This window comes from Hippopotamus amphibius, chromosome 10 (genome assembly GCF_030028045.1).
Source record: "Hippopotamus amphibius kiboko isolate mHipAmp2 chromosome 10, mHipAmp2.hap2, whole genome shotgun sequence".
In the NCBI taxonomy this organism is placed as follows: domain Eukaryota; kingdom Metazoa; phylum Chordata; class Mammalia; order Artiodactyla; family Hippopotamidae; genus Hippopotamus; species Hippopotamus amphibius.
This window is the reverse complement of record NC_080195.1, coordinates 13,613,781-13,641,009: the sequence shown is the minus strand read 5'-3', so window position 1 is coordinate 13,641,009 and position 27,229 is coordinate 13,613,781. Positions and strand designations below refer to the sequence as shown.

The window sequence follows — 27,229 nt, the reverse complement described above, 5'->3', positions numbered from 1 at the left end:
ATTTCCCCTCAGGTATGCATCAGAGTGTATGTTAAAACAGAGAAGTGTTGAAATATTTATATATTAAATAAAAAGTAAAATAGAGTAACCAGAAACATTCCGGGTTATTGAATTCAATCATTTCTAAAGGCTTATTTGCTGTAGATAAGTGTATAATCTGAAGAAAATCAAATACAACAAGCAATTATATTCTGTGTGTCACGTTACCTCTACATCTGAAGAAAGGGTATCGTTTCAACATAGGAACAGCTAAAGAATTTGCTTTGGAATTCAATTTCATCAGATATTTCTCTCAGACATCTTGGTCAGATATTTCCAGGGTACTTTTAAGACAGTTAGCTCACTGAGAACTGAAATAGAGTTAGGGATCACCATATCTAACTTACTCATTTTTCAGTCAAGAAAAGTAAAGCCCAACTATTTTAAGAAATATGTCCAAAAATCAGATGATAATATGGTGGGAAATTAAAAATAAAATACAGATCTCTTAACCTTCACTTCAGTGCTATTTCCTTTATACCATACTTCTTAGCATTTCCAAGAGATGTATTTAGAGCTCAAGCCTTTTAGAAACAAACTATTTACTTAATACTATTCCTTATTAACTATTCATTTCTGTGACTTACATTTCTATAATTAACATTACACAATAATCCTTGGGATAAAAATAGTAGAAGCTTAATTCTAGGCATTCTGTAATGTTAACGGCAGTGGCAAAAAAAAATCACATAAAAAACCACTTTGCTGATAGTTAAACTGATTTTTCATTATTTCTTAGGAATTGAAAAGGGGGTGTTGTATGTTCTGATAGCATATTAACTATGTTATTAACTACACATCATGGTTTCCCAGTGTTAAAAAATCCTCTGATAAGGTACTAGATTCTGTCTCTAATAACCTTACGTAAAACATTTCTGGTAAAATTTGTAATTGATTAGACACTACCTTCGCTACCATCATCAAGTGCCTAATATATGCCATGAACAACATACTTTTTAATCCATAAATATGTGAGAAACTGGCATTCATAAGGCGCAATTAAGGACCTTTAAGCAAACTTTAATCACATGATCATGCAGCAGAAAGGGCAATTCAGTGTCTGTATTTTATTAAAAGGACCGTCATTTAGATGTATAAAAATAATGGTAATATGTAAATACTCAGTAGATCATAATGGGCAAAATAGGTACCTCCTTTCTGGAGAAACTTCCATTTCAGAATGAGTACTATTCACATACTTATCATACAAGGTTCTCTCTTAGTTATCTATCTAGACTTTTTCTTGTTTCCTTATAATTTAATACGGAACCTTTTCCTTTGACCTTACATCACAATACTGGTTTCCGTTTATTTGGGGTTGTGGAAACCAGCACAAGGAGGAATAATTGCAGTTTCTTAGCCTAAGTCTAAAACACAGTTTATCAGTATAGAGCCTTCACTTCTTACACTATGTTTTATTTCATATTCCAACATTTAGGCTTATCTCAAGCTGATGATTCAAAATTTCTGATCTCTCTAGGGGTATTCTAAGATGTTCTAAATGGACACTTTTCAATGGCCAATTGTGGTTTCTGCTTGGGTGTCCCACGGAAGCTGCAAGCCACACAGATGGCAATGTTCTGAAGCTCTTTGGTCCTGCTCTTCTGCAAACGAGTAGAATTAATATTTCTAAATCAGAATATAATTATCTGATTTTATTTATTTACTCATTTGCCATCCTTCTTATGTAGTATTTATCTTTCCACCTTTCCAGTGTCCAATTCAGAGTAGCAAGTTAAAATAGTCATGCAAACTTATCCGATTAGCAAATCAATTTTTTTTCTATCTTTATATTTATTGAGAACTTCAGAATCTAAATATTTTACAGGAACTAAAAGTATTATAATACGCTTTTCTCTGTCTAAAAAGAGGGGGTTATCATCTTACAGAGAGATGTTTTTGGGTTTTTTGGGGGGGCAATTCCATTCTCATTCAGTAAGATGGAATTAAATGAAAATATTAGTTAATAGAAACAATTTTAGACTTATGAATAAGGGAGTTGTGTGTGTGTGTGTGTGTATACAAGTATGCATATGCATAGATATATACACACACACACACACACACACACACACACGGTAGGCATTTCCCTATACATCCTAGACATCATACCACAACTACTTTCATCTCAAATTAATATCTAACATTTTTGATTAATATCTATTTCATTGTATTGTTCAGAATGAAAATGGTGTGTACAATAAGCATTTGAAATTATTTATCAATTTGTATTATCTCTTTTTCTTTGACCTACGACCATGGATAACTGAGAACTGATTTTCTGACTAAAATGTTAAAAGTACACTATTTTTAAAAAAAGGTTATATTTTGGCTCATCAAATCACTTATTTTAAGCTAACCCTGAATGTAAGTAATTTCAAAGATACAAATCTGTACCTGATTTAAGGACCAGGTAGTTCAGTTCAATTTCAAATCAAATTCTGTGGTTTCTATTAAAAAGTTATGTCTATGTTGACAGATGAAAGAAGTTCTGCTCACATTTTATGTCTACATAAAAATAACACCTGGCAACATGACAAAAATTTATAAGGAAGTTTATGTTTTATAAGGATTGAATGATAACTACAAATGTTTCTTTAAACATCAAACCATTCCTTCATGTAAGAAATTTCTCTTTATAGTCTATTTCTACATGAAGGAGTGGTTATCGATTTTTCTGTTTCCCCCTCAGGCAATGTTTGATTTGTGAATATTTTGAGTTACGCGGAGAAGAGCAGTGCTATACAGTTGGCCCTCCATATCTGTGGGTTCCACATTCACAGATTCAACCAACTTAGGGACAAAATATTCCCCCCTAAAAATATTCCAGAAATTTCCAAAAAGCAAAACTGGAATTTTCCATGCCAGCAGCTATTTCCATAGCATTTACATTGTGTTAGGTATTATAAGTAATCTAGAGATGATTTAAAGTATACGGAAGGATACGGGTAGGTTACAGGCAAATAGTACACCATTGTATGTAAGGGACTTGAGCATCCTCAGATTTTGGTATCCTTGGGGAGGTGCTGGAACCAATTCCCATCAGATACCAAGGAATGACTATATATCAGAAGAGAAAGTAGATAATAAGAAAGTAGAAATTAGGTTGCATGATTTCTCTTTGGGAAAACATTTTTATGCCCATAATGAATGACATTTTTAATCTCAATTTTGACAATATTCATTTTAGGATACCTAATTTAATGTCCAGGGACAAATGAAATTTTGCTACGGTAAAAATTTTCATGAAACTATCTTTCTATCTTAACAGGCCTCCTTGTATCAATCCTCTATAGACAGGAGCCTGGAAAGACCCACTAGGTAAGAATCTCCTTACATTACACAACCAGAATATTCTATAACAGTGGTTTCTTTTTTGGTGAAATAGTAATGATAAATTATTTATCCCACATCTTTATTTTAAACATCATAATTCATTAAGTTGTTTTAACTTGTTTCTGCTTCATTTCATATGCTCATATTCAAGAACACATAACAATTAATTGAAATAATTCTAGATTTCTTTACAGGCTGAGAAATTCTTGCCTTCCTTGTCTCCTCCATACCCAGTTTTCTTCTCCTTAGATAAGGATAATAACCATCTATCTTTCAATATTGTCAGATGATATGATGATGATATATTTGAAAAAGATTGTAATAAGCTATAGAAATTTTTATAAATTATGTTCTACATATATTTGTTCATTATACTCTGACCACACAAATCAGAAATGCTGTTATAACCTATAAATGAGAACTTACTATGTACCAGGCATTCTTAGTACAGAAACATACTCAATTCTTAAGATTTTATCTCTAGTACACTGAAATTTGGGCTCCATAACATACCAAGTTTACACAGTTGGCAAAGGACAAAGTAGAATCGAACCAAAATGACTTGTAGGTCCTAACTGTCCTCAGAGTCTACCAAGGCAAGTTCTGTTCATAGGCTTTAAATATCACACTTTAAAATATTAGAGAAGTTCAGACATAGTTCAATGACAATAATGAATGATGCAAACTCCCAGCCATATTGTATCATCAACAACAGATATTTATAGAACAATAGTTTGCCCTGCTACAGATTTCTGTCAACATAAGTGGACAACTTTGTAAACTGGGTCCTTTGTACATTGGTTTCATGAGCGCCATTCAACAGCATTAATGTCACTAAGAAAGACGCCCCCCGCACCCCTCCTTTTATATCTTTTACAGCTATGCATGCACCTAAAATGTCTGAATTTTAGAGTTCTAATCTGACCTAAGCATTTATGTAGACATCCAGACATTTATGTGACAGGATAATGACAGCAAAAACAGGTCTAGGTGGTGGGATGAATTGGGAGATAGGGACTGACATACATACCATAATATGTAAAAAAGAGATAACTAATAAGAAACTGCTGTATAGCACAGGGAACTCCACTTTACTGTACAGTAACAATAACACAACATTATAAAACAACTATACCCCAATAAAAAACAAAACAACAATGACCAAAAAAAAAACAAAAACAAAAAACAGGTCTAGGTGAAGATGGAGGTCCTCTTTAGAAGAATGCAGACAAATTCTGAGGTCTGGCTCCACCTCTACACCTGCAAAGCCTGCAGTTTGCATTTATTCCTTTGTAAAGCAGCGACAACAGCACAGATCGCAGCGGTTGCTGTGTGTGCCGTACAAGACAATCACGGCAGTAAAGCAAATAGCATCCTGCTGGTTCACTGGAGCTGGTGTGCTGCTGCTGCTGCTGCTGCTGGGGGTGGAATTTTACCTAATGACTTGACAGACAGCATGCTGTGTGATGTATGTATTTGTTCCCTAACGTTTGTCTTAAACGATAACTATACTCAGCTCCAGAACCATGATAAAAAGTCCCTGCCCTTACAGACTGCCGACACCTTTTAATACAACTGGGTAAAAGGACTCTAATAGTTTATTTCATGACCAGATTATTGGTCATTCATTATTTAAACCGAAAAATGTTGGAGTTGCAGTGTAGGGTTTTTAAACCTAAGATTATTAGGAAAAGCCACAGGGAAAGCTTCAGGTAAGAGAAATTGGTCTTACCAGATTTCCTCCTTTCTTCCAATCCTTTCCTCCATTCTGGCATCCCTCCTCTAGATATATTCATGCTGTTGCAATGCTTCTATATAGAGAAAAGATGTATGGTACAAATCATAACACTGAATTGTCAGTAACAAATTATTACACTAATAGGAGAATTTTTATTTTAAAAGGTGATTATAACTTATGTTCATACAAAAACCTGTACATGAATGTTTATAGTAGCTTTATTCATAACTGCCAAAACTTGGAAGCAAACCAAGGTGTTCTCCAATAGGTGAATGGATAAATAAACTGTGGTGCATCCATATATAATGGAATATTACTCAATAGTAAAAAGAAATGAGCTATCCAGCAACAAAAGGACAGGGAGGAACCTTAGGAGCACATTGCTAAATGAAAGAAGCCAATCTAAAAAGGGCACATACTGTTGATTCCAACTATATGACATTCTGGGAAATGTAAAACTAGAGACAGTAAAAAGATCAGTGGTCACCAGGTGTTCACAGGGAAGGAGGGATGAAGAGATAGAGCACAGGGGACTTTTATGGCAATGACACTACTCTGTATGGTACAGTAGTGAGGGACACATCACTATACATTTTTCACACTCATAGGATGTCCAGCAGAAAACATGAACCCTAGTGTAAGCTGTGGACTTTAATTACATTTAACAATAATGTATCGATATGATAAATTTAACTGTAAGAAATGTACCACAATGTAGAAGACGTCAATAACAGGAGAAAACATGTGCACAGGAAAGGGAGTATATGAGATCTCTCTGTACTTTCCAATCAATTTTTCTGTAAACATAAAACTGCTCTGAAAAATAAAGTCTAGGAAGTTCTAGCCACAGCAATCAAACAAGAAAAAGAAATAAAAGAAATCCAGACTGGAAAGGAAGAAGTGATACTATCACTCTTTGCAGATGAGTCTATTAATTTTCAAAGAGGTGATTATAAAGAAATAGTTTTTAATATCAAGGAGTGAATTCCTAAAAATGCAGTTTGGGGGATGGGGGATAAGAGTCATACCACGGCCACCAGTGCCTTCCACTAGTCTTTCTGATTCACAGTGAACCCCCCGCAACACCAACCAAACTGAAGCTGATTCCTTCTTTCAGTTCTGCAAGCATGGCCAGTGACTTTAGGAAAAGGAGGAAGAGCGAGCCTGCGGTGGGGCAGCCGAGGGGCTTGGGGGATCCGACGGCAAGCCAAACTAGCCCAGGTCGAGCAGACCACCCAGGATCAAGCACCATTCTGACAAAGTCCTTCATTAGTTCTTCTCCTTCTTCTCCATCAAGAGTAAAAGGTGAGCAGCGATAAATGATGTGTAAACTTTTTACCAGTTTAAGTTTTAGCCTTGGGAGAGCTGGTCCAGTAATAACTACCCAGAGATCGTTAGCATTTAAATGGTGTCTTAGATAAAATATAGTTTCAGAACAATAGCTTTCTTTATACACAGACTAAATCAGGCTGGTCAACCATGTGAGTGGCTTAAAGGACTCTATCATCTGTGAATGCTTTCTTTTCTCCAAATATATCATTTCTGTTTTCTGGAACAAACTTAAAGTATCAAATAATGTATTGTCAGGCTGTTAAAATGTTATATTTACAAATATTTGCATGTTGTCAACATTTTCTAATGTTACTACAACTAGCAAAATTAATCAAATTTAGAGAATAGAAATTAGAAGTAGCAACAGAGAGCATTGTTGTGTAAAGCAAAAATTGGTTTTGAGGGGTTTTTTTTATTATCTAATTCTAGACAAAAGTCTATCTAACCTATGAAAGTTGTTTCTTTAGTCACTTGCTTTATATTTTGGTCAATATTCATACATACAGTAGAATATCCATGTTTTGCATGTAACTTAGTGTTCAAGTCACAACAGTCCACTCGTAAGAACTAACTGGTTTCAGGCCAGAATTGTGAAGTTTAGATATCACCAAGCCATTTTTCTGTATGGCCTGTCTCCTCTCTGGAAATACAGTGAGTTGTGTTGAAAGGGGGCAGTCACTCCCTCAAGTCTCTACATTACCGCAGCTATAATAGGAATATTCCTAAGGCAGAGACCTAGGATTGAACCAGCATCCATAGGTACCTAGGATTTGGGGACCCACGGTCTCCTCCAATCCTCTGGGATTGAAACAGAAAAGAGAAGAAATTTGAAGTGTGTAAAGAAAGTGAGCTGTAACTGAAATTTCCATAAAGTAGCAGAGATTCAGCTACACGTATCAAATGTAGGCACTGAAAGTGTTGCCACATAAAATTAAAGCTAAGAGTTAGCTGGTTTGTGTACAAAAGATTTTTGGTTTTGCTGACTGGGCTCTGGATAGGCAGGAGGTACCAGTTCTTGTCCGTGGCCTAGTAGAGCTGTGAATACTTGCTGGAAGATTCAGAGGGAGGGAGTCCCTTTCAATATACCATTCCTCAAATTAACAGAAGTACCCTTATCAGATTCTACTCATTTATACAAACAAATAGCCTAAGGAAACAAATAGGTCATGACATGCCATTGACTCATGACGCTTAGATACCACCCAAACGTTAAAAGGATTCTGATTAATTTAGATATTTGTTTTTATCCTACGGGGTGTTATCAACGTCCTTTCCCAAATACTACATAGCTACTTAATGTGCTTATCTACGTTTGAAGAATTTGGGGAAGGCAGGAGCTGCCAACACAGGTATTTGCCTCCACTAGGCTTATTTCTAAGAAGAAAATGTCCCATTAGATGTAACTTGGCCTCTCATTTATTAACTCAGCAACACAAAAGAAAAAACTATTTCTGTAGATATTCTAAATTGACGTCAGAGTTAGCTCTACAAAGACACTTCCTGGGAAAAAGCAAGTGCATTTACCTCTGATGAAAGGTTTACATTATGTCCAGTTATCCTTATGGGACCCTGCCTAATAAGAGGTTGCAGGTAGAGAAATTAAAGAGGCAAACTCGTTTGTTTAAAAAGGTGCTAGTTGGGTTTTTTTCTTGGAAAAATATTAGCAGCAATAGTTCACAGCAATTGAATTTGCTTTTGCAATTTAGGGAAATATTTTGTCTTATACTTTTTTCTATCTAATGCCCATGAAACATTATTTGATACGGTTATGGGAGTATTAATTAAATGTAAATTTATAAGTCACTCTTTACCTCTGTATTATTATAAATCAAATGACTCAAATCCTGACCCTATTAAGATGATTAAATCTATAACATTTTGGGTATTAATTACAAAACCTTTAAATCACTACCAGGTCATGCTATTAGCTTACAAGGTACTATTGAATTTTTGACATACCGTATTTGCAGAAAGATGGATGAAGTATGCAATAGAAATAGGTGTATTAATGACGCCAGTTACTTTTTATACATGGTTTTGTTAACGATTATCTGCAAACCTACATTTATTGCCAAAGCATTACCTTGTGTTAGAATTAGGCTTTTTTCTCTAAAGTTGAAGCTACACGTGTAACAATCAGTGTCTAGATTAAACCCCTCTAACTGCTTTCTCTTTACTGTGCTGTCTGATGCTAACTGACATGCTCTCCTCTTTATGAGCCTTTTAACTTCTCCAACATCTCTCTTCCACCACGCTGCCCTGGACTATAAAAGGTGGGGATGATAGCAAAATATGTCCATCCCTTTGCAGTTACTCAGGGCTCAACGGCAACCCCTCTCATGAGTTAGATTACTGTAACACTTACAGACAGCATTTGGATGTCCCACATGACTCACAGAGGGCCATTACTTTCAAAAATGGCTGGCAAATGGCCCGGCAAAATGCAGAGATCTGGAGCAGCACTGAAGAAATGGTTTCCCCCAAAATCAAATCCCGTAGTTGTGATGACCTTTTAAATGATGACTGTGATAGCTTTCCTGACCCGAAAGCCAAGTCGGAAAGTATGGGTTCTCTGTTATGTGAAGAGGACTCCAAGGAGAGCTGCCCTGTCACATGGGCTTCCCCCTACATCCAGGAGGGCCACAGTAATAGCAGATCGAGGCTCCGATACCGGTCAGCCCATGACGCCCCAGGGTTCCTAAAAATGTACAAGAAGATGCACCGTATCAACCGCAAGGATCTGATGAACTCGGAGGTGATCTGCTCTGTAAAGTCGAGAATAATGCAGTACGAAAAGGAGCAGCAGCACAAGGGCCTGTTCCATGGGTGGAGCCAGTCCTCCACGGAGGAGGTGCCCAGGGACATGGTACCCACCCGCATTTCTGAATTTGAAAAGTTGATTCAGAAGTCAAAATCCATGCCAAATTTAGGAGATGAAATGTTATCTCCTGTAACCCTAGAACCACCACAAAATGGTTTATGTCCCCAAAGGCGATTTTCTATTGAGTCTTTGCTGGAGGAAGAAAATCAAAGTCGACACGCTTCTCAGGTACAACGAAGCTACACGTCTAAGGCCCTGGTGCCAATCCACATTGAAGTCACCAGTGATGAGCGACCGAGAACTCATATGGAGTTTTCTGACAGTGACCAGGATGGAGTTGTGTCTGATCACAGTGATTATATTCATGTAGAAGGATCGTCCTTTTGCAGTGAGAGTGATTTCGATCACTTTTCTTTCACATCCTCTGAAAGTTTTTACGGGTCCAGCCACCATCACCACCACCATCACCACCACCATCACCGGCACCTCATCAGCTCCTGCAAAGGCAGATGCCCTGCCTCCTATACTCGATTTACCACGATGTTAAAACATGAAAGAGCTAAACACGAAAATCCTGAAGAGCCCAGAAGACAAGAAATGGACCCTGGCCTTTCTAAACTGGCATTTCTAGTCAGTCCCGTGCCTTTCCGGAGGAAAAAAAATTCGACTCCCAAAAAACAGACGGAAAAGGCAAAATGTAAAACGTCTGTATTTGAGGCTCTGGACTCTGCCCTTAAAGACATCTGTGACCAAATTAAGGCTGAAAAGAGAAGGGGAAGTTTGCCAGACAACAGTATATTGCACCGTCTCATCAGTGAACTGATGCCAGATATTCCTGAAAGGAATTCATCCCTCAAAGCTCTGAAAAGGAGCCCCACGCACCAGCCTTTCCACCCACTGCCTCAAGAAGGTGCTATCCACTGTCCATTGTACCAGAACGAATGCGGGAGAATGCCTCACAGTGCCTCCTTCCCAGACGACACCAACAACAACTACCACCACCAAGACCCTGACAGTGCACTGAGCCTCCAAGGTGGATCAACTTTTCTTTCTTTTCCCTTGTGGTCCAGATACCCACCCTCCAACTCTTTCATTGTCCATTCTTACATCTCATCATTCTTGAGCTGTGAGGCCACTTGGATTCATTATGTGTTGTAAAGCAAATGCTTGTTGTGCAAACATGTCTTCCTGAATGGTTCTCATTTGCTCGTGGGATATTTGGACTTGATGTGTGGCTTAAAGTGTTCATCAATTCACAAAAATTTACTCATTCAAAATCGAAAGGGAAAACCATCTTGTGGCTTGATGTTAGGGTTGAAACAACTGTTACATAGAACAACCAATTAAACATTTTACCAGTTTAAAAGAATTTCAAGGCAGAAATCATAATTGAGTATCAGTAACCTTAAGAAATTGACAACTTTGCATTAGCTCTTTTTTTGTTGTAAAATGAATCAAAACCAAAAGTTTAACAGTCTTTTCCCTGATTCTTATATTAACTTTATAGTCATTCACTCAATAAATAATTTGCTGACAGTCTATATAGAAGATACTAAATCAAAACACTCAGGAAGCAAAACCCAAAATATGTAATATAGTAATTGATAGATGATTAAAAGAGAATAGGACTTGTTTAATAACTTTCTCCATTTAAAAGATACAATTGGGATAAAATTTTTGTGAATATACCTTTAAGCTGTATATATAAAAGTCTCATTTTCATCATTCATTGTATTCATTTTCTCTTCCTTTCTATTATTTAATTAATATATTTTCTATTTCTGCTAAAGCAATCCTATACTGACACTTGAGTTAGACTATTTAGGATAAAAGTGATTCTCAGCTTCATTTTCATAGATGGATTATTCCTTAAAGTGGAACACAAGGACAAAGAGCAGTCCAAATACAGAGGACACTTTTTCAGGTTTACATTATGGAAAAACACAGGAAGTTTTGGTATTTTTATCCATTTCTTCTCATTAATGCTTAAAGTGCATCTGTGTACTTTGTAAATGTTAAGAAGCTGACATGAATATTCCAGGCTGAAACGTGGATTGTCAAGAGAGTTTTCAGTGCACCAGACTCTGCAAAGTGCTCTACCTACATTATCTACTTAACAAGGCCTAAACCTAGGTGATAGATATTATTGTAAGCACTGCTTCAGAGTTGAGGAAATTAATACCCAAAGAGGACATGAAATCTGACCAAAGTCACACAGAGAGTAGGTAGCAGAAACAAGATTTAAACCCATGTAATTCGGAATTTGTGGTATAGAATATAATCTCTATAGGCAAAAAAGAGACAATTCAGATTTCATATTAATGTAATATAGATGGCCCAATTATTGGTTACCACTGCACAAATTTGCTTATCTTATTAGTATTTATCTTTGCTTTCATTTATACTATACAACGTGCTTCCAAAACAGTAAATTCAAATTTTTTTAATCAATGCCAACAATTGGAAATTTTCACTGATTGAGACATGTCATAACCTAATGTTTTACTAATTAGCTACCTTTTCCAGTTATTCAATATCAGTTACATTTCCACATATAATGCACAAGATACCATTAATAGATGCTTGTAATCATTATTTTATAATGTAATTAATCGTGTATATCATTGCAAAGACAATGCAATAGTTCATAAGTAATTTGGCAACCAATACAACACGTTCTGTTTAGAAAATTTTTATCCCTTTGTTTATCAGAATAGATATTCACTTTCTAATAAAGTAGTGGAGCACAAAGAAAGGCAATAGGTAACAGCCTTTTAAGTCTCAAGCTTGAAGATGCCATCTTCAGACTCAGTAAGCAATTAAAAACAGAGAGAGAGAGAGAGAAGAGAATGGCCATGACATAGTTCTGTCATCATCAAGCATTATTTTTCTCTCTTTTTCATTACTACATGCTTAAATTGTTCCACAGCACGTTTCTGTTTTGATAAATTGTTGCTACCTTCTCTGTCTTCTCCAGGCTCTATCATAGTAATTATAAACTGGTGGCAAAAAGAATAGAAATAGAAAGTATTAAACCTTTGAGATGAAAAATCCTTGTAACTGTGAATTGTCTATACGAGGTGCTGCAGTATAATTATATCAGCAATGTAACAATTATATTTATATTTATGATTATAATACTTCTGCAATCTTGGATATTTTTCCTCTTAAAATGCTCTGTTTTTGTGTCTTATATCACAACTTTATAATTACCCAAGAGTTTTAGACTCATGTTTTCCATTGCGGTGCCTCTCCAAATTTGAAGGGAAAAATAGTTCCCACCAGGGAAAATGGCTAAACAAGTCTGTTTTTGATTAAGTGGATACTCATTCTGGCCCTGTCCTTTCCAATAGACCATGAGTCCCCTAGAAGTTACTCGTCCACACTGACTGACTTGGGGAGAAGCGTACCAAGGGAAAGAAGAGGAACTCCAGAGAGAGAGGTAGTCTGTTTAATAGCATTTGAGTCTCTTTAACAACATACTTGATAAAGCACTTGCCAGCCGAAGTTCTGTCCAAAGCCAGTAAAGAACCCAGATTAAAAACATAAAAGTGACGACAGAGAAACTAGAAATAGTCTTCCCTGGAGCCCAAGCGAAGGACTTGAAGCCAGCTGCATTCTCATCCTAGCGGCAGGTCTCCGCCAGCTGTAGTCCAGTTTTGACAGTGACTCTCTGGGTCTTGACCTGACACCCATAAATTAAAGAGTCTTGAGCTGGGCTGCCCCTTGGAGGAAGAAGTTTTCCCCCGTACGAATGTCTGACGTAGCGATATAGGGGACAGCCCTAGGTCAGCTGTGCTGCAAATCAATACAAATTCTATAGAAATAATTTTTGCTAGCCTGCTTTTGTTGGGGAGGATCCCTGAAAAAGAAACGCTGCCCCTGGGAACCACCAACCTACTGGCTCTTGTCCATGGTCCTGAGCCAGGGCTGGAGCTCTGGCTTCTACTATCTTGGAGTCATGAAGGTTTGATAGACACTGAAGGCTGAACTTGGACTGGCAGCCACTCCAGGAAGTTCTCTACAGGTGTCTGACATAGTCCAGTGCCTGTGGACCCCTAATGAAGTCAGGAATGATCCAGGTTGCCCAAAGTTCACCAGAGTCACAGGGAAAGAGAGGGAGGTGAGGGGATTATTGGAATCCGAGAGGAAGAGCTCAGGTAAGTAGCTACAGGTGCCCCAGGCAGATCTGCGGGCCCCAAAGCTTGAGTGTGGGCACATGTCACATCGTATCATGACTCAAAGATGAGCAGTTGGTTTACTGTGTGCTGAAGAATTCCTGAACTCTCCAGGGAATACAAAATGACCGAGCCCATACTTTTGGCCACTAACTAGCCACCCAGTGATACCTGGGCTAATATTTCTTTGCTACTATGTTAATAAGTGTCTAGTAAAAGGGGTAATGACGTCATTCGTGACTTTTTCCAGTCCTTTTATTATGATTCAGAAGTTATGTCAATACTTAGGGCATAGAGCAGTTGACCCTCCATAATTACCCCAGGAAAAGCCAAAATTATACTTAGGACCGAATCCTCTGCAGGCATTTTATTCGCCTTTTATGGCATTCATTTACCTTAGTTCCTAAGATGAAATATGATATTCAATAGTTATGGTGAATAAGTCATCTGTTATATTCCTGTTATAGTTTAAATGTCTAAATGAATAATTGATTTATTTATAAATTGCATAAATGATTTAAATTGTATATGTTTAATCATTCCTTGAGGTTTCATTTCTCTTTAATTCATGTGAAACTGCTTTTTGAAAGGAAATCCAAATTTTAAGTTAGTGCTAACCGTTTCCTTCCTTTTCAGAAATTGCCTGCAAAAGCTGTTTACGATTTTAAGGCTCAGACATCCAAGTAAGTAAGAGAAGTATTCATCATATGATTTAAGTTGACTTGAAATACATTAATAATACCTTACAAGACAAATATTGCACTGGGATGTGTTACAAATAAGACCTAATTCCCAATTCAGTGATCTACTCTAATTAAATGGTTCCTTCTGAATTAATTGGTACGTGGGTAATTTTATTTTCATTTTGAGTTTGGTTGAGAAACATTGTTTTAAATTACACCAAACATGTTAGAGCACAATGAGTTCAAAACGATAGGAAAAACAAAAGGAAATTAAGGATCTTTGTTTCTAGAATTTTCATGTCAAGAATGAAGTAAAAATAAAGTGTTGGGGAGTGATGCTAACTGGAGAATTTTATAACATTTACTTATCCAACTATATTTAGGATAGTTGTGGTTAAAGACTAGAACTGTGTACGAAGACTCCTGTAGTAAAATCTCCATTTCCCAAACGCAGAGCTTAGAGACTCTGAGCACAGCTCTCTCCGGTGGTCTTTTGATGTTGGTGTTTTCATACTCCTGTATTGCAATTTTTTACCTTTTTTTAAGGGTCTTGTTCACCAGATAGGCGTGTGGTTGAGGAAAGCTAGTACTCAGCACATGAGGAGGCTTAAACAGGAGTGAGTTTTCCAGCTCTGTCATGACCCATGACACAGACCTTACTTAAGAAACTTTGGTCTCCATTAGAATTCAAGATACTGGCATTAAATTATACTGCGCTATTTAGACTGAATATATATAATAACCAAAGCATTTATTCATAAAAATGCATATTATATGAATTTATAGTTAAAGAATCTATCTCTGCCAGAAGACATATAAAAAACAAAATTACTCAGAATTTGGGAATGAACTAACTAAGAAAACGCTGTTTAAAAGTGAAGATGTCGAACATGGCTTAAATCTGGGGTTAAAAAAAGTCCTAAAGGAAAACTTACAACTTTTTTTGATGAGATAGGTAACACCTGCTCTGTTTCTACTACACTCTGGTCCTAGCCACTGTTCTTTAGATACGGTGTGATAATTTTTACAAGGCATGTCAGTTTTATAAAATAATGATATAAAACATGTAAATTTCATTTCTTCTTTGTGGCAATCAATCAAAAGTGTCCTTAGATGTATGAAGCCCTGAGGACTAACAGGGCGTATAAAATTTGCCCAGGACTCACAAGCTTTTGAGAAACCTTAATCAGAAACAAGCATTGAAAGAAAGATGAGGTACAGTGCAGAGGAAAGGCATTCGTGATATTGATCGTATCGCTGGATTTCATTTGTTCCAAGTTCCAAGCCCTTCAAGCCCCTCACCCTCTTCCAAGTTTACATCCTCGCTGTGAATGTCTGAAGTTGGCAAAGGTTCAGGGAAACCCACTCTCCCACATGCTGCCCATGGGAGTGTAAATGACACAGCTGTTCTGATGGGATGTTTGCCCCACCCCCACTTTCACAAAGGTCTTCCTCAACCAATGAAATCTAATTGTATTATAAACCTCTAGAGAAGTGGATTGAATAATCACCCATGGAAGCCATCCCATAATTTTAGTAAGAAAAAAACATGTTTCCTCCATACCAGCAATAAATTTATCTGATTGCAGCTTAATCACATTCCTCTTGTTCTGTTCTCGGGAGATTAAAGACCAGATGTCCATCACCCCCAATGTAGTTACATACCTGCCCGAAAAATCAAGGCTGTGGATGACTCATGCAGTTTAAAAACAGGCTCACACACCCAGACAGCACTGAAAGTTTCAGGAAGGACTAGCCACATTTTTAACTCATTTCATTCATTAGCTAGATGTGAGCGTTCGCAGTCATTTGGTCCTATCCAAAATGTCCATGAGCATATCTAGTCCGTGCCAAAAGGTTTTGAACAGGACCAAATATCAAGGACCTTTTGGCAGGGGCCAAATGTCTTACAGACATTTGGGGCAGGACAAAATGTCCTGCAAGAGATGCAAGTTCTTTTTGTACCTAATATCTTACAAACAAGAGACAGATATCTCTGTTTCAAATAATTATTTGTTTTAAAGGCTATTTTTCTTTACCTAATACAAGAACATCTAACTTTAAAAAACACACCTAACTCACTCACCAAACGTAATGTCTCAATTGTTAAACAGGAAAAAGAGATAAAATGCTATTCCTGAAGGTTGTCAACGGCCACTATTCAAGAGTGGGAGGGGTTGGGGATGGAGCACACTGATCAAAACGGGACTCCGAAATTCTAGCTCTGAGATGAGAGGAACATAATTTTGAAAACTGGAGCGTGAGACTACTATGCTTTTTTCTAGGTGACTTCAAAAATTTAAATACAAGTCTTTACACATAGAAAAGATGTCTTTCCATAGTTAAAAGAAAAATAATAAGTTGTCTCTTACTTTTTTTTAAAGCTAAGCTTCCTAGTCTCATTTCCAGAAACGAAACATACCTGGTATAAATAAAACTGTTAGATTGTAAAATTAAACATTTTGATTTTTATTTTCTTTATTAGGCACTTGCATGAAAGAGGGAGGTGCTTTCTTTGAATGTAAGGCTCTGTGACTCTTCTTTGCTTTTAGGGTTACTGAACATTTAACACACTTTCAACGTGAAGATTTTAGCCCTTTTAAATGTGTAATAACTCTATTTACTATGCAACTTTTTTCAATTAATTCTTTTAATGAATGCGAAATAGTCTACGTCTGATATAAACCTCTCTCCATTATATATTCTGCACACATAAATGATCCAATGCAAGATTCTGAACTAAACAACACAGAAGATTTGGGGGTGGGAAGACAGATGTGTGGGAAAGTGAGGCTCTTGGCAAAAGATCTGACATAGTACCCTCCAAGGAGACATAACTGTGGAGACAAAATAACACAGACACAGTTATCTGGGGGATGAAGCCATGAAAAACTGAAGCAGTGAGGGTGAGAATTTAGGCATGCATTATTCATGATGAGTAACGTCTTTATAACTTAAAATTAAATACCCAAATTCACCTACTGTCTCCTTAGAAACAGCCAAAATGGAAAAGCATAGTTTCTTGAAAATATTTTTATATTTAAAAAACAAAAGATATAAAGGAGGTTACAAGCAATCTGTACATGTCTTTGCACCTGAAACATGTTTATCTTTGTGACTATAGTTAATAACACTGTATTGCATATTTGAAAGTTGCTAAGAGAGTGAATCTTAAAGGTTCTCATCACAAGAAAAAAAATTGTAACACCTGTGGTGACGAGTGTTGACTTGTGGTGGTGATTTCACAATATATACAAATATTAAATCATTATGCTGTACACCTGAAACTAGTATAATATTACATGTCAATTATACTTCAATTTAAAAAACGTTTATCTTTGTGCCTCACTGAAAAATCAAAGTATAAAATCTTTTCTGTTTCACAAAATAAAATTCATTATCAAGATATTCTACTTCAGTGCCTGTCAACCAGCTTCAAGGATCCACAAATAAAATCTTTTCTCATATTGGCACTCCTGTGCTGAGGCTAAATGATACTGGTTTCCTCATTGTAAGCCCTAGCATATCAAAAGGAGACAGAAAGAGAGAGCGAGAGAAGTCTGTAACTAGCTAACCAGCTTCAGGACAAATAAAAATGAGTGCAGAATGAATCCAGCATCAGGGCAAGCAAGCTTCAGGACTCCTCTGCCATAAACCAATGACTAGATAGTCTGTCCCTGCCTTTAAATTTCATATTAATCTGCCTGTGATTTAAATCAGACATGATGTTTATATTTGTTCTTTTTTAAAATCATTTCTAAAGTTATAATATTTCAAATAAAATCTAAAAATTTTCAAGGAAAATCCTCATCTAACTGGACTCAACAGATTTTTTTCAATATTGGAAGTACATTTCCCAGCCACATACAGATCTAGTAAGAATGTTGATCTTAAGAAAAATTGCTATACATCAAGAAAAAACATTTAAACGTATCTCTTCCAGGGAGCTGTCATTTAAGAAAGGAGATACTGTCTACATCCTCAGGAAAATTGATCAAAATTGGTATGAAGGAGAGCACCACGGGCGAGTGGGCATTTTCCCGATCTCATACGTAGAGGTAAGTCCCTTCCCCTTCCCTCTTACGTGGTGGTTGTTTCCAGAGTCACTATAGGTCAAGAATAAATAACTGTTCTCCTTCACAGAAACTCACACCTCCTGAAAAAGCACAGCCTGCAAGACCACCTCCCCCAGCCCAGCCTGGAGAAATCGGAGAAGCTGTAGCCAAATATAATTTCAGTGCTGACACAAATGTGGAGCTATCGCTAAGAAAGGTAACCTGCTTTCTCCACTGGTGCGTGTGAAAGGCTGTATATTTTCAAAACTAAGATAGGTCATCTTCTTCCTTGGATGTTTTTGTGTCTTCCTCGTTTTCTGCAAAGGACCCCATCAGGCTGCCCCGAGTCACAGTGACCTACCGCTCCTGTGTCCTTCCGGATGAGGTCCCTGGGGGATGCAAAGCTTCTCAGAGAGACTTTGCCTCTGTGGTGTAGCCTGGGAGTCTCTAAATCATCTCCATGGGGTGCCTCCAGCTAAATATCAGGAGCTGTACATGTGGAAACATCGAAAGAAGATAGCACTTCAGTACAGTTCAAAATAGTGTTCTTCTACTCTCTTATTATTGAAAAATTATATCAAGTTCAAGATTTAAACTGGGTTTTGTGGTATTGGCTTGATGCTGCAGGTAGCAGGAATAGTGACTATAGAAAGTTCTATCATTGCAAAAGCCAGGGGTTTTATAAAAAATATTATTGACCTCCATGGCATGGCCCCCCACCAATCAGAATGGATGCTGGTGTTACACCATCTTGATGCAGACCGGGCGGATGTCAGCCCTGGCCACAGCTATGCATCACCTAGGATGCTAGCTTTGCCCCCCCCCCCCCCCGTTAGCCTCACTCTTTGTTACTACTCAGCACATGTATATAAAGAAGAAAAAGGTTGTGCTATCCAACTTCATCCCTTCCAGAGGCTGATTTTTGTAACCCATTTCAGATACACATCACAGCAAGCTGGAGTGCACTTTCTGAAGGTCATTCCCTTGAATCTGTCAGTGATCAGATGATAGTACTGCCATCGACACATTGCAGGTTAAACTGTTGTGCTTTTTGAAATAACTTACACATGTCATTTCCCACAGTACCAGTATGAACATGTATAAGCCCAAATATCCTTAGGAAAGATTCTAATGCCGTGATTGGATGATTAAATTGTATATATGTTGATAAACTATAATTTAAGAGTAAGCTCTGAGGCTTTAGTTGCATTCTCATAAAGAAAACAAAACCAAACACTGGAAGTATAAGGTTTTCCCAGATGGAAAACTACTGTTTATTAGAAAACATTATCAATTATACTTTTTATGTTATCACATCTCTATTTCTAATGCATTTTCCTAATATTCATTACAGGGAGATAGAATTATTCTTCTTAAAAGAGTTGATCAAAACTGGTATGAAGGTAAAATTCCAGGAACCAACAGACAAGGCATCTTCCCTGTTTCCTACGTAGACGTCGTCAAGAAGAATACAACCAAAGGTGCTGAGGATTACCCTGACCCTCCGATACCCCACAGCTATTCTAGTGATAGAATCCACAGCTTAAGTTCAAATAAGGTAAGGAGACATTCTAGCATGTTAGTATGATATTTGGGAGCTCAGAGTAAGATAATCGGTATATGATTTTAGGGCATTAGATGGTAGCATGATATCTACAGCAAAGCAAAAGATTAACATGCTATGTTTCTAAGTGTGAGTACCAGGTCAAGTCAATAAAATTTCATTTTTCTTATGGGTGCTGGCATAAAGGTTTAAGCTACATAAAGGGAAAGCACATAAAACAATCTACTATCTTAAGAGAAGCATTTTCTTTTAAAGGGCTAAGCCTGGGCATTTTATTTATTCTACTTGTCTCTGAAGACTGGGTTGCTGCTGAGCAGTTACTCTCAGTCCTTTATCACTGCATAATGCAGCAGTTTGGCGCTTTCCAATTTTGTTTGATTGGTTATAGAGTTTTCCAGAATCTTCTTTAATATATTTACTTCACTAGCAGAGCTCAGCATTTAGAGAGCAGCATCCTTCCTTCAATAGTTCCTACTGATAAAAAGAAAAGAATTTTCATCCATATGATCTTATCCACCATTCAGTCACCTTAAAAGAACGACCAGATAAATTTCAAAGCGACTGTACTTTCAAATAAAAGTTTATGAGAAAGAATAAGTATGTATCTACAAAGGACTTACTTAAAATTTAGGAAATTCTTCCATGATGTCCTAATCAATATTGGCAATGTAATATTTTAGATCATATTGTAATCTTTGTTGTGAATATGATTTAAATGTATTTTGAGTTTCCTAAGTTTCTTCTTAGAATACCAGATTATCCGTTTTATAAATAGAGAAATGTACAGATTTCACTATTAACTAATTAGTGTTTTATTCTCACCGATGGGAAAAAATACATTGAAAAGCTTATATCCATAAATTAAAAAAAAAATACTTAATAGTTTCACCAACTGGTAATGTATACTATGATGTCATTGGCTAAATGAAGGAAACTTCTCAGTAGTTTCAAACTGAATCATTTTCAGAAAAAGAACTGTAATGTACTTCTAAACCATGACACCCAAAATACACTAAACATTACATATCCTATTTTCTGACTGATATTTGTAAACAGAGGAGGGAATTCATTGTGATTTATGAATCACTCTTGGACATACTCAAATCACATTTCTTGACATACTATATATTAGGAGAGATTCAAATGTAAGTTGATGTTATTTCTGATATTTCTGCTTTAACTATAGTAGAATCCAATTCTAATGCTTTTGGAAGACAAGATAATTATACAGTGTTTGTATTATAGGTGTATTTCTGTGATAAAGGTATCTCGGAGTACTAAATTTAACTTTCAATAGAAGCAAGCCCATGCTAAGGCTAAGCACTTTGAACCCGGCAACACGTATACTTGTGACTGTGGCAGTAATGGCGCTAAAGGAGTAGCAGCAGCAGATGGTAGTGGGATAGTGGTAGCCGTGACGATAACGGAATTTAAAGATCTTCCTCACTCCTTCACATAATATCCCTAGCTCTGAAGGTGCTAAGTCGCCTTCAGTCTTGAATCTTCTGTAAGGAAGCTCACAAGGGTTTTGTGGTGCTTCATCTCATTTATCCCACCCCACGGTGACATGACATCATATTTCCTTTTTTAAAAAATCTAAGCAAATTCTATTAAAGCCCCATTCCTATAATAGGACAGAAGTCAGAAGTTAAGGGGAGGATGCGCTGTGCCCTGATCCATACTGAGGCCCGAGGACCAAGCGTGCTGAGTGCACCAGGGACGTGTCATCCTACACAACCAACCAGAAAGTGCAGTCTTTCTTGAAGATTATTTCTTTCCAAACCCAAATTATCTACCTGGAAAGAACCAAAGTAAAATGTCTTCCACCAGCCTCTCTCAAGGCCTACATATGTGTAGCATGTAGCATTCTTCCTAATCTGAAAACAATACATAAATGTATTAGAATGTTTCTAGGCAGCACTTCCAGAACAACTTTTAAGGAATTTACATAAAAATTCTGTTTTGTTAAATATATCCAAAATATAGTGATACTATTAAGATATACAGAAGTATTTTTTTACTTCAGGAGATTAAGCTTCATAAATTAGACCTCCACTAAATTACATAAAATGTCAACTTTCGAAAAAGAGAATGGAGGTCCTAGCAGTTTACTCCTGTTCACATCAAATGCTCCCTTTCTATGTCCGCATTTACTCTGGATTTTTTAAAACTTTGAAGTAGTAGTTATCTAAGTTCAGTCTCACTTTGATCATGGGTTTCTGTTCTTAAAAAATATTTCTCAGAACTTACTCACTTAGAAATGTGTTAACGTATAATGATGTAAAAATATTTTATGCCATATGTTATAATCACCTCGCAAATACAAGTGAGAAGATGATGAAAGTTCAAAAGATTTGGCACAGAAAGAAAGAACACTAAACAAATTCTGGGAATAAAAAAGGTTTAATTATTGGTTTTCCTTCTACATTAACATCATTTCAGAGTCATTTATATTAAAACAATATCTGGAAACTTGCTTTGAAAGAAGTAGCCTATTAAATTAAATCTTTAAAGATTTTACTATCTGTCCTTATAATCTCTATGACAGCTTTTTCTTGTCATTTGACAATTAATAGACCTTTTCCAAATACTAGTATAGTTCAGATAAATCTTTGATTAACATGCTAATTATTTTATGTACTTAAATTAAAAAAATATCAGCAAATCTAGACTATAGCATAAAATATTTTTTATATTCACCATCATACCTTTCTGCATTTCTCTGTCTGTGTTTTAATGCATTTTTATTATTTTCGTGTTTTTTTTAACTTCATATATCCTGCTCATTTCTAAGTTGGCTTGCAGAGGAACAGTCCCCTCTCCCTTGCACAAAGCTTCACGTGGCCCAGATAAAGGAGATCTCCAGGGGATCACCCCGGGATGGCTGTCCCTGACAGCCAAGTGTCCCCTGGTAAAGCCTTTGGCCCCAACTCCACCTCCTTTTCTGGACAACTTCTTGGACGAATTAGAGAAGCTTGGTGCTTTACTTTTACCAGCTGACCAAGCCAAACCAAATATCCCCAAGGAGATTACCCTTGAAATTAAGGAGGACCCCTCTGTTCTCCTCCCATTGCCGCCAGCACCTGCACCTGCCAAACCACCCTCCTCTCGGCTACCTTTCCCCCGCTCGGGGGTGACCTCTGCTGCAGCCCTGCCTCCTGAGGCAACACCGCTTCGGGATTCCAGAAAGACACCTCCAAACAAGTTTGCAAATTTGACCAACATGAGAAAGGGTCCTGAAAAGGGACCTGAGGTCCTAGGTGATAAGTTTGTGACCTCTGCACACACTAGTGTGGGTCCTTTGCCCCAAACCCTCCCTGTCATTGGAGAGGAAGATGAGGAAATCTATGAGGGGGTCACGGCAGGCATCGGCAGAGGGCCAGAATCTCAAGAACCAGATGCCTTGTGGCGTGGCCATGATGGCACAGACGTGACACCGAGCCTGCACATTGAAGAGGAGGAAGAGGAGAGGGAAGCTGACTGCTTAAAATATCCCATAGCCACCCCCACAGATCCTAGGACCCCTAAGGAAGACAGCAGTGCAGCAAAAACCAGTGATGAGGTACTTTAATTTTGCCTAATACCTGAAGAACTAACCACTCTTACTATAGTTAGCTAGTACAGTTAATCACATTAATAAACATCGATTTTGACATTGTCTTAGAAAGTTCCCATGTAAGAAAGACAAGCACTATATGAGGTAGGGATGGAGGGAAGGATAGAAACACACCAAATTCTAATAAGATGATGTAAATATGTTATATTATTCCATTATTTATTTATTACTATAAATCCATATTTAAACATTTTTGTAATTTAAAGTCTTTCTAATTTTAATATTAATAATAATAGCTAATAATTGAGCTCTTACTGAGTTTCAAACAGCTTTCTAAGAATGCTACATCTTTACTTTTCAAAATTCAATACAGTGGGAAAAAGATATAGATGAGGAAATAGATACACAGAGACATTAGTTCACCTCCAAGGTGAGAAAACTGTATACCACATCGTTGATATAGTAGCAGTTTGAAAAAGAAGGGAAGAAAGAAAGAGAAAGAAAGGAAAACAAAAAATATACTGCAGTTCCCTTTCAACTCTTTCTGAAGAGGTAATTTCTTTAAGTCAGTGACTACTTAAGAGTTAGGTCCTACATATTCACCTTACAAACAAAGAACCTCAGGCAATAATTTCAATCAGCTAAGAGGGAAAGGCTCTAAATCTTTAGCTTGTAAGCTTCTCTCTTTCAAAAGACAAAAACAAAACCTGATGTCTCAAATATTTAATCTGTGAATTAAAAAGCAAACATGATTACTGGCAAATATTGAAATTATGGAACAAAATTAATGATTCCTATTATGCAACTAAGCAAATCACTTTCCCCCATGGCTCCGCTATTTAGAAATCTTTAAAAATAAAAATCATTTTTAAAACCCCATAAATTTCCTATTAAGATCTTACCAATAACAAATATAGAGGCATTTGGTTTATACGGGCTATTCTTGCGATTAAAACGATGGTGGTTGTCCATTAGGCCACCAGACACCCACAACAACCCTGATTCTTGGCTGTTCCCTAACCAGGTGAGAAAATGTCATCTGGACAAAGAACCTAGCCATGCCTGCGACTGCATAAAATAAACTCACTGCTTAGTAATAGAGATCATTCATTTATTGCAGTAAGTCAAACATATTTCTAGGTCAATTACTTAAATAGCTAATTTTCCCTTCAATTTAATCAATTTTAAGATGTGATTAGACATGTGGCTTGGTTCCCAGGAACTGCTACTGCCGGCTGCAGGCAGCACCCCCCAGCGTGGTGCTCAGGGGGCGAGTTTCACAGCCAGTTCCCACCATGCACGAACACGCACAGGCAGAGGTCATAACCTCCCTAGCTTTGCAGCAAACTGACTTTTTATAAATTGTGATCTACTTTACAAGCAAGCTACAAAGAGTCATTGCAGGGTTTTATACTTTTTTCCTTCATGTTTAGAAGAACCCATCACACAAATATATTAGAAAATTGGAGACTATCGGGGTTTTATCTCTAGTCACTCATATCAGAAAAATGAAACTGAACATACCCACTGAGAATTTTGCATCAAATTCAGAAGAAATAGTGTTTTCAAAGCAAGAATTTGTCATAAATGTCACACACCCCAGGGCATTTAGTAACTTTAAAATTATTTAGGTGTGTGGTGGGGGGGTATTCTCTAAAAAGCATGTAACCTCATTCTGGACACAAGCATAATCGCATCTTGTCTTTCCTCAATATTTAAGCCATCTTCATCTTCTTCGGGAGATCGAACGTCTACATCCTTTCCCAGCTGTCTGCTTTCCTCCCCTCCCTTCCATTCCTCCTTGGCCACTGTCTGTGACCTGGTCCCCACACTTTCTCAGCCTACCCAGCCCTACTCATCTCCACTCCTCCCTAAATACTCTTATCAGCAGGAGATAAGTTCACCAAAACTAAAGGTAACTGCATCTTGAGTGTGATTTATTGCATGTCTTTTGATGAACTGAATTAATTAGATATATGTCTTTAGATCTGTGCCATCTTACAAGACCTAAAAAGTCATTCAATACTGGTTGCTAACTTTTAACACCATTAGCATGGCCTCTGTCCATAAGTGTAAAAGATATATTTGCATAGCAGCTATACTTAGATTGAGGAGAAAAACAAACTAAACTTTATATAAGAATAAAAAGTTATCATTAGATTTTTTTTTTTTAAGTGGAGGATCAGCAGGAGAACCATACCATTCAAAGGTGTCAGCTTGGTGCCCGTCATCCTCTGTCACTTCTTAGTGGGCTCATTGCCTCCCAAGTTTCCCAACTAATCAGCAGGTTCAGCAGAGCCTGAGGGCTGGATGATCTTTGGCACTGACTGTCTTGAGCCTTGTTCTTCCACAAAATTGAAGTAAATTAATGAGGATGTGGGAAGGAGGCTTCTTTCGTAGCAGTTAATAAAGCATCCATCTCTGAGACTTGCTGGCTGGCTGGCAGCTCTGCTGGCATTTAACTCCCTCTTAGGATACCACGATAAAAGATTTTTAACAATATTGATGACTGGCCTTGGAAAGAGATTTAATGATAACCACAGCATGAAATCAATCCATCACAGAAAAGTTTTACTTCTACGTTCAGAATGATCGTAAAACCTTTTCCTCTAGACAAAAGGACTTCAAATAATGGCTCATCCTCACACTCAGTCTTCTCAACTTGAAATGAGAGCCTCTGCAGATGAGTAAAAAAAAAAAGAAGAAGAAGAAGGCTCTGGTAGAGTCATGTTTTTGAATTAGGAAGCACCAACACCTGAGAAATGCCAGTTATGCCATCTTCCAAATCCCCATCACCAAATCTATCCACCAAAGTAGTCCATCTATGTGAATTTTATCTTACGTAGAAAAGGAATCTTTGAAAAAAAAAGTAGTATATTTTAAAGACTAATTGCTCTTTGCCCTTTGAGGTTTTAGCTGGCTGGAAATAATTAGGAAATTTTTTAAATAATAATAATTCTTTAAATAATGTCTAAGACTAAGAATTTGCCTCTCTCTCTCTCTCTGTGGTTTTCTTTTTAAGGCCAAAATATTTATTCCTTGCCTTTCCCTACTTGTTCTTCTGCCTTTATGCTTAGTCAGTGAGTGGGCAAGTACCTTGAGAATCGGAGTTCTCTAGTTTAGAGAGATAGAACACTCACGGTTGTAGTGTCAAGGACAAAACCAGAATTTAAACAGGTTTATTCTCCTGCAATAATCAAGCTTATCTCATACATTCTTCATGTTTCAGTTGTTTGCAGAATGATATGAGAGAATGGAGATAGTCACAGTAACCATGTTTTAAAAGAATACTTTAATAACTACATCAAATAACTAACTCCAGAAAAATGAAGTTATTTTTTTCTCTTCTTTATCTCATATTTGAGAGCAAATGTTAATTTTCATCTCCCATTGAGTTTTTTGAAAACCTTATATATCCATTTTTTACTCATAGAAAGAATATAAGTTCACTGAAGTTATGCTTGTACATATAAATACAAATTGAATCAAGTACAAATTTTAGCCCATTATTATAGTTTAATCCACATCTGACACAGTAACAAATTGATGTGACTCCTTTAAGAACGCTTCCTACTTCTCTTATTTCAAGAATGTTAGAAATTTTGCTCATTACAAAGAAGGAAAGTAACCTAGCACTAAAAGAAAAGAGAAAATTAAATTTTAATAATGTTTTAATAGGCACAGTATAGCATGCATGGAATCATTACAACATATTTATCAACCCCCATCAACCATTGTTTTAAACTCATGTGAATTTAATGCAATTCTATTCTTTTAAAGTATTTTCTGAGATAATGTAACTCTGCCATATGCAATCCAAAATCTTCCATAAAAGTAAAAGTTACTACCATTTGATAGATGACAGAAGACTGAAATGTACATACACATTATGATTTTGATATATAACTCAGAATCAAATATTTTCTC

At 36.8% G+C, this 27,229-nt stretch overlaps 1 protein-coding gene across 10 annotated transcripts in view; it reads left to right on the top strand.

Moving 5' to 3' along the window:
* The window catches only part of SORBS2 (sorbin and SH3 domain containing 2), a 165,999-nt gene that overhangs the window by 124,662 nt on the left and 14,108 nt on the right, over positions 1-27,229 (top strand). For 7 of the 10 annotated variants that reach the window (XM_057696601.1, XM_057696600.1, XM_057696599.1 and 4 more), the window contains 8 exons: positions 3,311-3,360; positions 6,231-6,418; positions 8,719-10,299; positions 12,620-12,708; positions 14,081-14,127; positions 18,071-18,185; positions 18,271-18,399; positions 19,537-19,740. In XM_057696601.1, coding sequence (XP_057552584.1) covers positions 3,311-3,360; positions 6,231-6,418; positions 8,719-10,299; positions 12,620-12,708; positions 14,081-14,127; positions 18,071-18,185; positions 18,271-18,399; positions 19,537-19,740 — 2,403 coding nt within the window. The remainder of the gene's footprint in view (positions 1-3,310; positions 3,361-6,230; positions 6,419-8,718; positions 10,300-12,619; positions 12,709-14,080; positions 14,128-18,070; positions 18,186-18,270; positions 18,400-19,536; positions 19,741-27,229) is intronic. The other 3 variants (XM_057696605.1, XM_057696606.1, XM_057696607.1) reach the window with 1 other exon arrangement.